General features: G+C 40.8%; 1 protein-coding gene across 3 annotated transcripts in view; it reads right to left on the bottom strand.

Annotated features, from left to right (window-relative positions):
• SS18 (SS18 subunit of BAF chromatin remodeling complex) overlaps positions 1–14,367 on the bottom strand; it is a 42,514-nt gene extending 28,147 nt beyond the window's left edge. Inside the window, exons 1-3 of one of the 3 annotated variants that reach the window (XM_056331680.1) lie at positions 14,189–14,367; positions 11,048–11,124; positions 9,653–9,737 (exon numbers count right to left, since the gene is read on the bottom strand). In XM_056331680.1, the coding sequence (XP_056187655.1) occupies positions 9,653–9,737; positions 11,048–11,124; positions 14,189–14,257 (231 nt within the window). In that variant the 5' untranslated portion in view covers positions 14,258–14,367. The remainder of the gene's footprint in view (positions 1–9,652; positions 9,738–11,047; positions 11,125–14,188) is intronic. The other 2 variants (XM_056331684.1, XM_056331681.1) reach the window with 2 other exon arrangements.
• Positions 14,368–15,063: the final 696 nt, after the last annotated feature.

Genomic DNA, 15,063 nt, shown 5'->3' with positions numbered 1-15,063 from the left:
ATGGTTTAACAACAACGAAAATCCCAGAAGAGTGAATAAATTGAGGAATAACATTAAACATACAAGACACCACATAAATCACATAAACCTGAGGAATTCATCAATACGAGACACTAGAACAAAGTTTAAGTAAAATTCAGAGACAATTACACATACATACATGCAATTGAAACTGTTATATTATAAAGGATATTTTAAATGTGTGTTACAAGCCTTCATGTCAGGATCATAAACCAACCACTACCTGACAGTATTAAAAAGAAAAAAGAGTCTCCTGCAGATATAATTATTGCCCAATGAAATTCCTCCAGAATATTTTTCTACTGGCCACAGACAGAAGAAAACAAGAAAAAGATTGTTTTAAAATGGCAACTTCTCTATTTCTATCAGAATCATCCAGGCTTTCACAGGTGAAACTTCTCTTACATCTTTTTTTAATTTAAAAAAATTTATATAAAAAAATCAACAAACCAAACTAAAAACGAAACCCCACTGGGCCACTTAATCTTTTTTGTTCTTTTACAGAGGTTAACAATATTGACTATGGCCAGTAATATGCACTACGCATGATAAAGACCTTTCGAAATACAGAATGACCATGCAGTATTCAAAAGCCAAATACTAAAAGAAAAAAAAAAAGATAAAGAAACTCCATGACATCCAAATGTAGTTAGGTTAACAGAACCAAAGGAAAGGCTGCTTCCCCCCTTTTGCTAGATAAGTCACAGAAAAGAAAGAAATTAAAATCACTGCTCATTTTATTCCAATTATAAGGTAGAAAGTGTTAAATATTTTACTATCAGTAAAAAGTCCATTAAAGAAATGGAAAATGTTAAGACAGAGCTTCACTTGCTAAACACTAATTTTTGGCTCACTTCCCCAAACACACAGATTACAATTTATAGCTGCTATGAGCATTTAAAATTTATCAGAGCATGAAAATAAACAAACTATAAGCTATTTTGTCCAACTCTAGAAATCCGAACTGGAAGAAGACTGAAACTGATTGCAGTTGTAACCAAAGAGCCCACTAAATTTTAACTGACAACTTTCAGAAAAAAAAAAATCCTGCTAAACCCAAAATTTATTTGAAAGCATACACTTAAAACAATAGACAAACTGCATTATTTTTTAGAGGGTTTTCTTTGAAACAGTAATTTGGATCAAATGTAAGACAGCAAACAACAAAAGATGCCATGGTGGAATTGTACACTTTCATCTATCATCTCTTCCCTGCCCTGTCATATTTTTCTTACCATCAACAGCAAGTTGAAAGATCTGTTTATGGAACATTTATTGTTATAAAAACTGAGGTGGAATACCAACTCAATCATCAACAAAATGAAAGAGACAGAAAATACTGTTAAACACATGAAAACACAGTATTGCTAATCAATACAAATAGCAATAGATATTTACTGTAGACTATTAAAAATACAATTTTCTTTAAATTCTCTCAGAGTAACAATTAGAAGCTATGTGGAACACAAACATAGAGCTTCTCTTAGAAAGATCAGAAGGCTTTTAACTCAGTATTTAATCAATTATCTTTGTTTTCAGTTCTCAAATATAATTTTCTGCAAAGCAAAATATCCCATCCCAGGAGGTACCCTGCCCTGCTAATATCACATCGCTAATAGCACAGCACCTGTCCCAGTCTCAGAGAGCAGTACTCTGCTGATAGCTGGTGATGGCACCTGCAGAGTACTTACTGAGGTGTCAGACTGGGAAATAAGATCATAAGGGAACACGTTTTTGAGATTTGAAAGAAGAGAGGTTTATTTAATTGGGTTACAACTTTTCTTCTACAAGGTGCAGGGTATTCTAGCACTGAGAGTATCTTAAATGAAAAAAATAAAGAACCTACATAAAGTCTCAGCAAGAGTAATATTTGGGAGTAGAGAAGATTTTTATGTGAAAAGCATTTACAAGCATGTCTAAATAGTGAAGTTAATTACAAATCTCATTGTTCTCTCACTGTTGGGAGTACCAGTTGTTACACTAGCAGTAAGGAATTCTAAATTTAGAATGGCAACCAGTTTCTAAATCTCGACTTACATCAGTATCTTCAAAAGTCTGAGAAACTCTGACTTCACATTTGAACAAAATGTTAAAATAGTGCATAATACTTGAACGCTTTTTTGAAAGAGGAAATTGGAATATTTAGTTGTTTCAAACTGCATATATCGCCGTATTAAAAATACTTCACTGTAAAAATACCTTTTAGCATCATTTTAACAACCAGAAAATTTCACCCTAAAATACTTAATGTCCACATAGCAATAGCTCTTCTAATACTTAAAAAATAGTTACACAGAACTCTCAATGCACCTAGAAATCATTTAAATCAAAAGTTAAATAATCTGATACAAATTCAGATGATTTTATTTTGAATGACTAGGAATACATTAACTGCAGATATTACCTTGGGGAACACCAAGCTATAGAAACTAGACAACTTCAGAGGTAGTCCATAACTCCCTCATAAAACGCAGTTTGTGTCTGTCCTCAAAAGCATGAGCTTTCTGTTCACAGCTGTTTACCTCCTACCTCTTTGGCTTTTAAGATGGTTTAATGTCTGGTCCAGTATTTACAGGTTTTGCGTGCACTTAGCAACCCAAGAGAAAAGTTTTATCTCTAATCCAGCTAGGCAGCCTTATCTAAACTCAATTAAAGCAAAAGAATCCCGCAGAACCCTGAGAGCATTTCACTGGGGAAACAGCAAAACCATACAGGCTGAAGGACCCGGCATCTACATTACCAGACTGCCTGGTACAGCTCTCAGCGAACTGCCTAGGGTCGAAATAGGTATTTATTGTGCAGATACTGTATTACAGAGAAGCAAATCACATCTTCAAGTATGAAAGAATTATACTTTAGAGCATAGTCCTAATTCAAACTGGCTGCTATTTTGACTAATTTCTAAATCAGCCACAAATAAGTAGGTTTTTTTTGTGTACAGTGCACTAGCTCCCCATGTGGACACACCTGATTAGCAATACATGCAAAGTAGCTTACGGAAGTTAAAGTGATCCTCTTATTTAAAGTGGAGTACACTACTGGTCCGTAAACTCACTCCAACATGCTAACAACTTAAATTCCTATATTCAGGGTGAGGAGGTGGGGTGTTGTTTTGGTTCGAGTGGGATTGGGGGTGTTGAGTTTGGTTTTTGGATTGGTTGTTTTTTTTGTGGAATTTCTGGCTGAGTAAAGGTGCCTCCAGCAGCTCTCCACTTCCCAACAGTACCCCCTTTCAGTTGTGCTAACACAGCCATTTACATAGCCCTGCAGTTAATCTGAACTAATCCAGAATGAAAATATTCCCCATTCCACCTAATTAATCTGGACTGATTCTCCCAACTGTTTCATCATACAGTAACTTTAAAACATCACACAACAGAACTGCAGCTGATGAGAGTACAGCTCTGGTTATGTCAGCATAATCATTACTATCCAAGGGAAATCTTGTCAAACAACTGCCAAACTTCTTTCCAACTTTTAAAAGCCTCTCTGGAGCAAAGCAAACAACCTGGAAAAGCAATTTTTATTATGAAACCATAGCATACATGGATAAATTGATGCTACACAACCTGAAAGTTCTTTTAAAAAGGCAGCACACACTCAATTTTCTTTTGCTAAAGCGGGATGACACTGTTAGCCCCAAAAGAAACGTATCGATGCAAGGACTGCTGTTGTTACAAAGATTCAACAAATAGGCTAGGGGAGAAGCAACCCACAAAACTTAAATCATTGCAAATCTGGTTGCTTTGCCTTTAAGTCTTCTAAAAAGCTTGTACTACTGACAATTTTACAGTATTTCCTCCCCATAATGAGTAGTTTTTCAGCTTCCTGATATAGGCAATGAATATGCTTTTTCATGCTCCACCCAAAAAAACCCCCATAAAAATCTGAGTAGCTATTCATAAAACTAGCTCTCTTCTGGTTAATATCCCGTAACCACATTTTTACGTACAATGAACATGTAGACAGTTTATTCACTGAGAGATCAGAAGTCAAGTATCGCGAAAAGCCTCAAAGAAAGAAAACAGATACAGATGATCACATGCTGGCCTTGGAGCAAAAGACAATTAAGTGATACAGGCACACTAGACCTCTCTGTAAGCACTTACACAGCTAGATCATAATGCATTGCTTTTATGACTGGTTATTGCAGTCATACCTAAGAACTAGGCTACTGAACAGCAATAAAGAATTAAATCTCATCTCAAACAGATCCATAATACTGTACAACTTCAGGAGAAGTCTTATTTCCCATTTTGTTCAAAGTGCTGAGTCTCTGAGATCGCCAACAGTGGTAACACTGAATTCTTAAGAGTAATATGGTACTACAACATGAACCTAGATGTCCCACACTCCCTGCTCTTTAATGACAAAGCCTAACTAACTAGGGGCTAGAGACTATTACCAAAGGAGGCTTACCCCATGGGTTTCTTGCTCACAAAACACAGGAAATATTTTTCACTATGCAGAATCAACACAACAAATACAAAAGGTAGAGTACAAAGGGTTGGAGGAAGGAATAATATCAGAAATTATGTAGTTCAGGGAGGATATAAGCACAAATAGATTACCTTTTTTCAGTTATGGATTTGCACTAACTTGACAGTTTCTAGTAACAGTACAGGGATGTGAAGCTTAATTTCTTTTACCCATCTCAACCACTGTGGCTCTACTTGCCTCTCATTTAAAGAGCAGCAGGCAAGTTCCTTGGAGTGTACTTGCATATAGTAGGTATAAATGCAACATCTTTCCTCCCTTTCTCAAAACATCTGCTACCTAATGTTTCTCTTTGTAAAACTTTTTAGAAATCGTGATATTTGAAAACTGTTCAACAAACATTTAATTGGAGCAATTATTCTTCAAAATCCAAGCTCCACTTGTGACTAATAGCTCACTTGCCTCTTGACAGGAAACACTCAACCATTCTTCTGCTGTTTTCTATTAGTTCAGTTTACAAATAGCTGAACTTGAATTTGGCATGAACCTGTGTTCTGAAAGGCTAATGCAGAATAATATCTGCTTTAAAACTAATTTAATCAACACACTAACATTCAATATACAGAATTAAGCCAGAGGTTTAAAGACCGATGCCAGCTGTGATCAGCAGCAAAGCAGATAACATGAACAGACTTTCTCCTATACTACCACAGGTATCAGACTTTGCCAGGCATTTGGTACATAACTGGGTAAGAATTTTATTAACTTAGGATTCCTCTTATCTTCAGTAAAAGGAATTTTATTTGCAAATTTTACTTTAAGCTATTAAAGCTGAGCCATGTTTTTCTTATCTGGATTCCATTTTGGTTCTTTTTCAAGAAAACCAATATCAAGATAATTCAATTTACATACATATTTCAGACAACTTATGTTCAAAATTAAGGCTACTAAAATCAGAGTACACTGTTCAGTTCATAAGACTCTGAATTGTTTCTACAAACTAATCACATTCCAAGTGCATTAGAACGATAGATTGAACATTATCCCTTTGAAAAATACTGAAGTGTATCTAAGACCCTATGAGACTTTCCACCGATTGATTAAAACCATTCTTGCATTGAAGACTCCTATTTAGCCACCCCAACTCCACAACTTAAAAAAACCACCCCAAAACAAAACAAAAAAAACCCTTTCTCCCAGTAAGGACAAGAAAAGTTTTAGTTGCGTGCTAGTAATAATGTTTAATGGTTCTGGCTCTTGAAGCAGTTTCTTTGGAAGTAACCAGCATTTCAGTGTTTGTTGATGTTGGGTGTTCATAAAAAGGCAATCGCCACTTTACATAGACGTGGTTTGTAATTAAAATGGCACGAACTCTGTGCTAGTCTGTGTGACAAGTTTGGGAACAGCATATATTAAGGGATTTCACAAGTCCTACAAAAAAGCAATAGTTTTGAGAGAAGTATCTCACGCAAGGAAAAAAATCACTTTTAATTAATAAACTTATTAATAACCTTTTCAATATTACAAACTTAAGAAAATTTAATGCAATGTGTACATTTTTCTACAATTCAGATACAGTAAGTTTTCTTGGAAGTCACTTCCAAGAAACATACAGAGTTTAGCTTGCTACCGGAAGAAACTGGCACTTTCAATATAAAAGCAAACTGGTACATTATAGAAGTGAGTAATAATCACTAGCATTAATTTTCGTCACCTTTTTGAAATGCACACTGAAAACAAGTGCTCTGCATGCTGGCAGAAGGCAAGTTGCATTATGTAATAAAAAATCTGGGAAAAACACATCACTTTTTCTGTGTTTAAGAAAAAGAAAACAAATGTTCCAGACCTTAGTATTTGCCTGTTACAAAACTAGTGCCAAAATGGTAACACTGCAGTGCAGGACGAAAAAGTTGCCCTCTACTTCTCCCAACAGTGATAGTTATGGGTTGTTTTCTGATAAATACATAGCAAAATTAAGACATACAGGGGAAGGAAAATGTCCCAGTAGAAAAGGGGGGGTGAGTTATATTCAGTAGTTTGCAATGACTTTTTAATGCCACTAAAACACTATCTCTCAGAAAAAAAAACAAATAAACGAAAGTCTGGGAGGAAAAGATAGCTGTTCTGTACTTTGAGATTTACCGTGTTAGAAACACAAGCACACAATACTTCACTACTAGTTTTTTGGAGGTTCTCTTGGAAGTCCCAGTAACAAACTTTACTTGCATCTTACCTCAAGTTCAAGGCAACTAATACTTTGCTCTTGCCTCTCTCAAAAGCAGCACCAATGAAAATCAAAAGAATGCAACAGTGTTGTGTTCCTCACTGTACAAGCCCTTTTTGGGAAGCTAGCTTATCCCATATGGTGGTAGTAAACAGACAAACAGACTTTCAATTGCTGTTCAAGAAAGAGTACCTGTCATATCTGGAAAAAGGCAGCAAAAAGCCACATCGACTTCACACGTGGACTTAGCCGCCACTCTCATCCAGCTGGAAAGACACTTCAAAATAGCCCTGCCCTTAATAATGCTGCTGTTCACGTGACTGAGAAAAGACTGGTTGACTCAAGGCCATTAACCTTGCACTTCTTTTGTCTTCTGTGAAGGAAGGTGTCTTACTCCAGAAATCATACTTTAATACTCTATACACTCCTCAGTAACAGGACCTTTGTTAAGACACTGGAGTTTCCAAGTCTCATTAGTTCTCTTCGCCCGCACCTTGCAATGTTTGCTTCATCTTTTCCTTACTTTCAGGTCCCCTTTATAGTGCAGAGAAATGCTTCTACGCTGTTGGTTCACTATACTTTTTTTTAGTATGAGATTTATCTTGTTCTCTGCAGGTAATACCATACTTTCAGAAAGGATGTGCAGTCATTTGATTAGAACAGCACATTGTACGAGATGTGGACAGAGGCACAAAAGGTGACTACAAGCATTTTTCCCCAACATGAAGCACTAAATCTCAGGAGTATTGTGAGAGGATACATCAAAGTTATTATGAGGTTCAAGTCATTTTAGGTTATACCAAGAACTACAATGAACCTGATCATTTAGCTCTTTTTTTCAGTGTGAATGCTATCTTAACAGCAGTATTTTTTTTTCAGCCTCATTTTATCACATAACTATTACTTGTTATGAAGTGCTTTAATTTGTGACATTTCTCAAGAGTATAATTACCCAGTTAAAATAAAAACAAGGTAAAATTTAAACAAAAAAGAAGCTATCCAGATTCAAGCCCTCCTAAGTTATGTGGGAAACTACTGCAATGGTAGTATCATAATTGGTGTAATTTACTATTACAATTAATAGATGTTTGCATACACAGTATCTTGCTCCATATTTAACTGTTGCCACCCACAACCCTTGAATTTACCAGGTCTGTTCAACAGCTGACACCAAAGCATGGTGAACAGAAACATAATACTTCCAAGTCAACTTGAGCCTCCTCAGTTCTTAAACAGAAAGCCAGTAAAGGAAGTCTGAAGTAGTTTATCTTGCACTGAAAAAAGCAGTAGGTCATGTTTCCAAATTATTCTGGCTAGAATTTGTTAGGAAAACAGAATTTGAAGAATCTTTTTCTAAAAACCACAATAAAAAGTAATTTTATCTGATTGAAGATTTGCCTGAAATCTGGTAACACAAAGATTTTACTTGGTAGGTCAGCTTTGATACCTACACTTAGGTAAGACTGAACACCTAAATTTCATCTTTTATATTATTTTTTAAGAAAAAACAAGGTTACCTTTTTATTCCCCACCTCAGTTGCCCAAAGGGGACTCCCTCCTCACCCGCAAACAAAACCACAGTATGCCATGTTCTCACTACTGTGGAATATTGCTTACATTCAAGATCAGAAACGCACTCCAGTCCCGATCTGAAAGTCTTTCCCAACCCTATCTCCCTTTTAACAAGAGAATGTCACCACGTTCAACTTTAAGAACGGGGCTTTTCACCAGGGTCTAGGATAAGGCCAAATTCATCTCCAGTTGTCATCAGAACCAGGATATGAATTAAGCCTCCAAAAACGTATTAGTTGAGTAATACACACAGTTCTCTTAAAGGTTCCTCTCCCTCTCCCTCCCCCTCAGCTACAAGAATGGATTTATAAAAAGAGAAGCTCTACAGGCACAACAGGTTGGACATAATGAAGCACTGCTTCTATAGTCCTCTAGATACCAACTTGAAAGGATGCTTTGCTAGTAGTAATGATTGGAGAACTCTTCTCCAGAGACCAAAGAAAAAGTAATTCAATTTCAGTTGGTGAAAACTAGTATCTAGGAATGGCTGTTTTATGGACATTCTTCTTAGCTTCATATTACAGAAATTAATCAAGACTGTATCAATTCAAGAAAATCTTATTACCAAAAAACAAAGAACTTCCTAGTGTTACTCACAATGAACTCCCCAAGATTTCTGATTAACAGAAAAAGCAAACAGACAGCAGGCTATTTTTAACATTTGTTGTATCTTTCCTTACTGCTCCATAAACAACAGAAAAGGGGGGAAAATTTGAGGCATCTTCTAAAATACAGAATTCAGGAATACAGGTTCAGAAAACTCCCAGATTTTTTAAAAGATAGCTATTATTACCCAAGAAATGCAGTATTTCAAGTTAAGCCTGTGCAACCTTATTTCTTGCCTATTATTATTATTATACACCTTAAAAAAGGGTGCTTTCCAATACAGACGAGAGGAAGAGAATGAGACTCAGATAAAGCACAGAAAAGCAGGCAAAGATTTATCCAACTTCATTCCAGAAGCAAAAGAATGGATGATATTCCAGAAAAAAAAATTAACAAGTTTTAAATCTCCCACACTCCCACCTTTCACTAACAAGAGGAAAAACAGAGTACTGCTGTAGCAGCTAAGAGCCACACCACTAGAGATCTCAGCTGAGAACAAAAAAATAAATCTAAGATTATCTATGAGGCAGGCCAGATGATCTGTACAGTGCACATTTAATTCAGAATAACAGTTTTTAGTTAGACAAGTCAGATTTTGAGCAAAACCTAAGCAGTGAGATTACTCCAAATACAGCATGAACAGACACTGCATCATGTATTCACCATACAGTACATCAGAGTCTAAATGTTTGGTTGTTACCTCAAACACTTGTTTGGTTCTGGGGGTTTTTCCCCCCCCTACAGAAACCCAAATGACATCTATTCCCTATTTTTCCACTATTTGCTACTTACTGCTGGTAGTAGGGACTGCATGTTCTGGTTGGAGTCAGCTATTGTGGCTAGGTAAACCAAGTTCGTATGCAGCATCTGCTGGTATCTATCAAGATAAACAAAAGCGAAACAGATCTTCAGTCACAAATACAGTAACATCACAATTCAGTTTAATTCTACACATGTAAAGAAAGTTACTTATGTAAAACAAGATTCAAGAGGCTTAGAAGAGTGCCATTATTAGGAATCCTAAGCCTTTTCCCCCTCACACTTACCTATTACCCAATCTTTCCCCATGTGTCCATCAAATCTGTGCCTTTATCTTCTGTACAACTTCTGTCTTGCTACGACAAATCTAAAGCTGCGCAACACTGTTCTCCCCTATTTCACTTCCTGCCCCAAAAGACATACAGAGCATGTGTGGCTGGCTGGTGTAATTTCCATCACAAACACTAGGGAAAGAGAGCTCCTTCTATTGTGTCCCCAAATACAAAATACCATAAATACATGTGAATTGTGACCCAAAACAGTGTAAACATTTAACCAAGACCCTGAGCTTTGGAAGTTTGCTATGGAATGGTTTGTCTGATACAGAACCACATTCCAGAGTCTCAACACCTAGCCCACAGTCACAAAGATAACCTTGAAAGCAGGAACAGATTATGAATACATAACTACAGGCTTGTAAAGAGCTTAATAGAGTAACTATCCTACCATAAATGCATACCCTAAAGCAAGAATACCTGCTATTTTTGACCCTCCTCCCCCTCCCATACTACCAGCTCTCTTAGCAAGGGACTTGAGCCATACTGTGATGTCCCATCTGCCACGTGACTCCGTATTTGTCTGGTTACAAGTGTACCATGATCATCACATGCCAGAAAAGAGTAACGAGAAGATAATACTCCTTAATACTTCACTCCTTCCACAGTTCTTGGATCACTCTGATCACTCTTCAGAGACCCCACCAGACAGGAAGTCCACATGGGATATTCTGGCAAGCCAAACTTTTAGAACAAGCCTGTTTGTTCCTGGGCAAGTGGCAAGCAGATAGTTTTCAAACATGCTGTCAGAAAGAAGAAAGGTCCACTCCTACATGATTTTGAAAGGTGTGAGAAGAAAACTACCTCTTTCCCAAGGTATAATCATGATGCAGAGGAAAAAATGTTGGTTATACAGTCTCTATTTTTACAAGTGTCATCATCATGGTATCACCTTACAGTAGGCAAGTTGTACCATTTCAGTGACAGAAGTGATAGTCATATGGCAAAGAAAAAAAACCATAAACTGTAAGTGCAGTATCTGTAGCAACACTTTTCTGTTCTTCACAGCACAGTTCTCCTACAAGGTAAGCTAAACCAGGTGCTCTAGATGGAAATTCACCCAGTCCACAGTAGATTTGGATTAATGTCTTACTGAGAGCATTCAGACGTCTTTCCTTTGTTCTGATAGTCCATTATACACTGAATAAGATGGTTATTTTCATCCAGCATCTGAAACGATAAAGAAGTTTGGAGTAAGTTTCATGTTCTCTGTGGAAAGAAACTGAAGGTAAGTTTGAGTCTTGCTCCTCTTCTCAGAGTTTTTAAAAAACAACAACAAAAGAGTGGCAGTATTCCAGAAGGTTCTACTTTAACCAGTTATTCACGGAACATTCTTCTGCTCCCGTTTCCCCCCTCCAACTAGTTTTACAGCTTTCTGTTTAAGGGTTTCATATCACTATTAAAGCCACATTCATGAAGCCTCCCAAATACCTACGCTTGTTCTGCGCCAAGGTCTTAGGAAGTTTTGAAAGTTTTGCATTTCTTCATTTGATCTCTACCAAAAATTTTACTTAAAAATTTATGACCCAAGTTTCCCTTCCCCTTCTAAAGCCTGCAACTATTCATAAATTTAATAGTAAAAGGCATTGAGATTGTTATTGATAGAAGCTAAGCTTACCAGACAGGTTTGTTTTAAGGAAATGCACTGGAAAGCTAGGCCATATTTACATCAAGAACCTCTAATTAAACTGCATTTTATAAATATTCTGTATAACGGGCAAAATAGATATGTCAATTAATATTCCGACAAAAGAGGAAGTAGCCTTAAAATCACAGGGAAAAGCACATTTCATGGCTTTCTACAAAATGCTCACAAATTCAAGGTGTTCCAAACTCCATAAACAGGAAAAAAAATAAAGCCTGGTTTCCTTGAGCTGCATATCCCCCACACTTGTGTTTTTTTAACCACTCTTCCAACACTCTGATCACACAGGAGGCAGCAGAACCACAGCTAACCTGAGCTACCAGCAAAGTTACCCAAGTCAACTGAACTAAATGGAAAATTTGCTGCCAAATGGAAAATTCTGCATTGATTTACCTCTCTTCTTCCTCTCAGTGGAAAACTAGTTTAGATCCCTTTACCCAGCTGCTGAATTTCACAAAACTAATAGGATCTTAACCACCTCTGAAACAGGCTCTTTCCTTCTTCCACATATGGCTGAGACTAGCAACAATGTTCATCATGCTTCTACAAAGAAAGCACCAACCTTGTCATTGCATCACCTTCATTTCCCTAGGAATCCAAACTAAAATTCTAAAGAGGAGTGGGGGGGAAAGCAGTGACTTTTTTTTTATTATTATTTTAGTCTGACTAATCCGTCTCTACTGTGAAAAGGGTATAGAACCAGGAACAGCACACAGTCCACTCATGACTCCTATCCATGGCCAAGCAGCCAAGTCTTCCTGAAGTCAAACCAGTAATTCACCAGAACTGACTAGAACAATCCCTGAGCAATTATTTTGGCTGAAACTACTGGATCTGGAAACACTGTCACTAAGCACTAAACAGAAGCAGAACTGCAGTATTCTGAGTTACTGTCTTAGCCACAGAAACTAGGCAGAACTGTAGGTGCGTGCTCTGAAAAGGATCACAAACACACTGCTACACAAACACATTTCACACGTATTGACATGAAGTTGTATAAAAATCACAGTGGCCATTTTCACCAGAAACACATAAGAAAAAATGAACTAATACCTTTGATACCAAAGTCTAATACAGCACTTGCATAGGAAGCCTTGAATCAAGGTTCTCCTCAGAATGTCTCCCACCTTCCAAAGGAAGGCAGCAGACACTTCAGGCTTAGCAGACAGGTGGACCTTGAAACTGGTAATTACATGGTTACATTCTTCACTGTAACCATGCAAGCTGGACCTCTGGGGGGTGGGAGGAAAGGAACGCTATGGGCAAGAGAAAAGCAAAGAAGGAGGAATACCACTGTCCCCTAAACAGGGCTGCAGGTGATGGTTTATATAAATTTGATTGAGCAGCTACTGATAGAAAACTGAAACAGTTCTTTGAACAAGTTATAAACACCTACCATCAAAAGAGAATTTGGTTTCCAGGTGGATGAAGACACCTCCAGGGCTTCTGACAGCTTACATACGCTACAAAGGATTCTTCAGCTTTAACTACACTAGGATTTTGCCAGCACACCCCCACCAAATTAACGGCTTGTCTATATATAGCACTAGAAAAGTTTAATTGTCTGCATTCTCCATATGTACCCCCGTGACCTGAAGTCTCCACTGATTAACTTTAGGCAGCTTTCCACCCAGTGGGTATGTATTTTTCCACCTACACTTCTCAAGCACTGACTTCTGCTGCAGTACCCCATAGGTCTCCATTACAACTTTGGGGCTCTGCAACACCTACCTTGTTGAGATGCATTCTCTACTAAATCAGATTAGCTGTATCTACCCAAAAGGCTTCTAGACACGGAGCCTGAAATCTGTTTTGACTCATGGCTATTTACCCTCATAACAGTGCAAATCTTCAGTTAAGTTTTTAAACACCAGCAAGTTACCAATGAACCTGAACATGCACCTTTGCTTCTGCCGTTGATAATCAGAAATCCTACATACGCTTTTCTTGGGATTGCTTCAGCGAGTCAACTTGCTCCCTCCCACAACAGCTTAAATGGAGTCGTCCGGAGCAGCTGTCATTGGCTCCGACCATAACGTTCTACTTTAAAAACATTTCAGGTTTAGGGGGGGAGCCTTACCACTTGGCCGACCGAGCCTGGGAGCTGTAGTCGCCGCTTACCCTGCGGAGGCAGGGCCCCACATACAGGGTTTAGCGAGAACCCGACTCAAGCCCGACTTTCAGGCACCCCTCACAGCACGGAGTTACTCGTCTCCTCCGTCTCCCCGCGGGGCCAGGCCGAGTCCTTGGGGGTTAATTCACGGCCGCGGCCCCGGGAGCGCTCAGTGCAGCCGGGGCGAGGGGAGCCCTGGGACACTGGCCGCCCCCACCCCCGCGGCCCGACGCGAACGGCGCTGCCCGGCCCCGGGACCCCCGAACAACTGCCGAAGTGCAGAGAGGCAGCTCCCTGCCGGCCGCCCTCGCCAGGCCGTGTCCCGAGCGCGACGAGCGCGACCCGGCCGCACCCCCCCGCCAGGGCCTGGGCCCTCCGGGGCGCCGCCACCCCTTCCCCGCGCGGCCCGACGGCAGGAAACAGCTGCAGCCCCCGGGGCCGGGCCCGGACCCTCCTCCCTCTCCTCTCCCCCTCACCTTCTGGATGGCGGCCGGCGTGATCTCGCCCTTCCCCCGCTGCCTCGGGGCCGCGAACGCCACCGACATGTCGGGCCGCTACCAGGAGGGTCCGCCCCCACCGCCCGCTCACGCGCCCCGCGGAACCAGCAGCGGCGGGAGGCAGCAGCGATCCGGGAAGAACGTTGCGCGCGGGGGGCGGGGACGGGTGCCCTGCGGGACGGCCCATCCCCGTCCCGCCGGGGAAGGGTTAAGGAGAACCGGCGGCTCCTCCCCCTTTCCCGCGGTGCGGGGGAGCCCCGATGAGGCCGCGGCCGCTTCCCACCGCTCCGCCAAAACAACGGGACCGAGAGTCGGCGCTGCGCCGTTTGAACACGACCTTCCCTTATCACGCGTCCTTCTCGGCGACCCCTTTCCCTTCGCGGCGTTGGTACGTTCCTGCCCAACGCGCCTCAGAGCCGGACGGGCAGCGAAGTGGTACGGCCGGCGGGGGGATGGGAGCGCTGTGGTGCGCACGTTACGGGGGACGCGCTCTGGCTGTGCCGCGCGGCGCTCTCTCCTCCCCCCTCTGCTCACTGCCGCAGTTGGTTGCAGCCGGGCAGCGCGCTCCGGCGGGTGCGCAGGGCGGGGGGAGGCACCTCCGCGAAGCGCCGGGAGGGCCCGGCGGCGGCCTGCGCTCCCCCGGCGGGGCCGCGGGGGTTCGGCGTGGCAACACGGGGCTTGTCCGTGAGGGGAGCTGGCGGTGGCGGGCCCGCTGCAAACCGTCGTGATGCTTTCGCCGTCTGCGGTGCCGCGCTGCCAGCGCCGGCAGGTGGGCGGAAAGACGGCGTGAGGAAAAAAAGCTGAAGGGGAGCGGCCGTCCGACCCCCGCTGGTGGCGTGGGGCGGCTCTGCCGG

Source organism: Falco biarmicus, chromosome 3 (assembly GCF_023638135.1).
Source record: "Falco biarmicus isolate bFalBia1 chromosome 3, bFalBia1.pri, whole genome shotgun sequence".
In the NCBI taxonomy this organism is placed as follows: Eukaryota; Metazoa; Chordata; class Aves; order Falconiformes; family Falconidae; genus Falco; species Falco biarmicus.
Note: the sequence above shows the minus strand (reverse complement) of the source record. Positions and strands in the feature narration are given on the sequence as shown.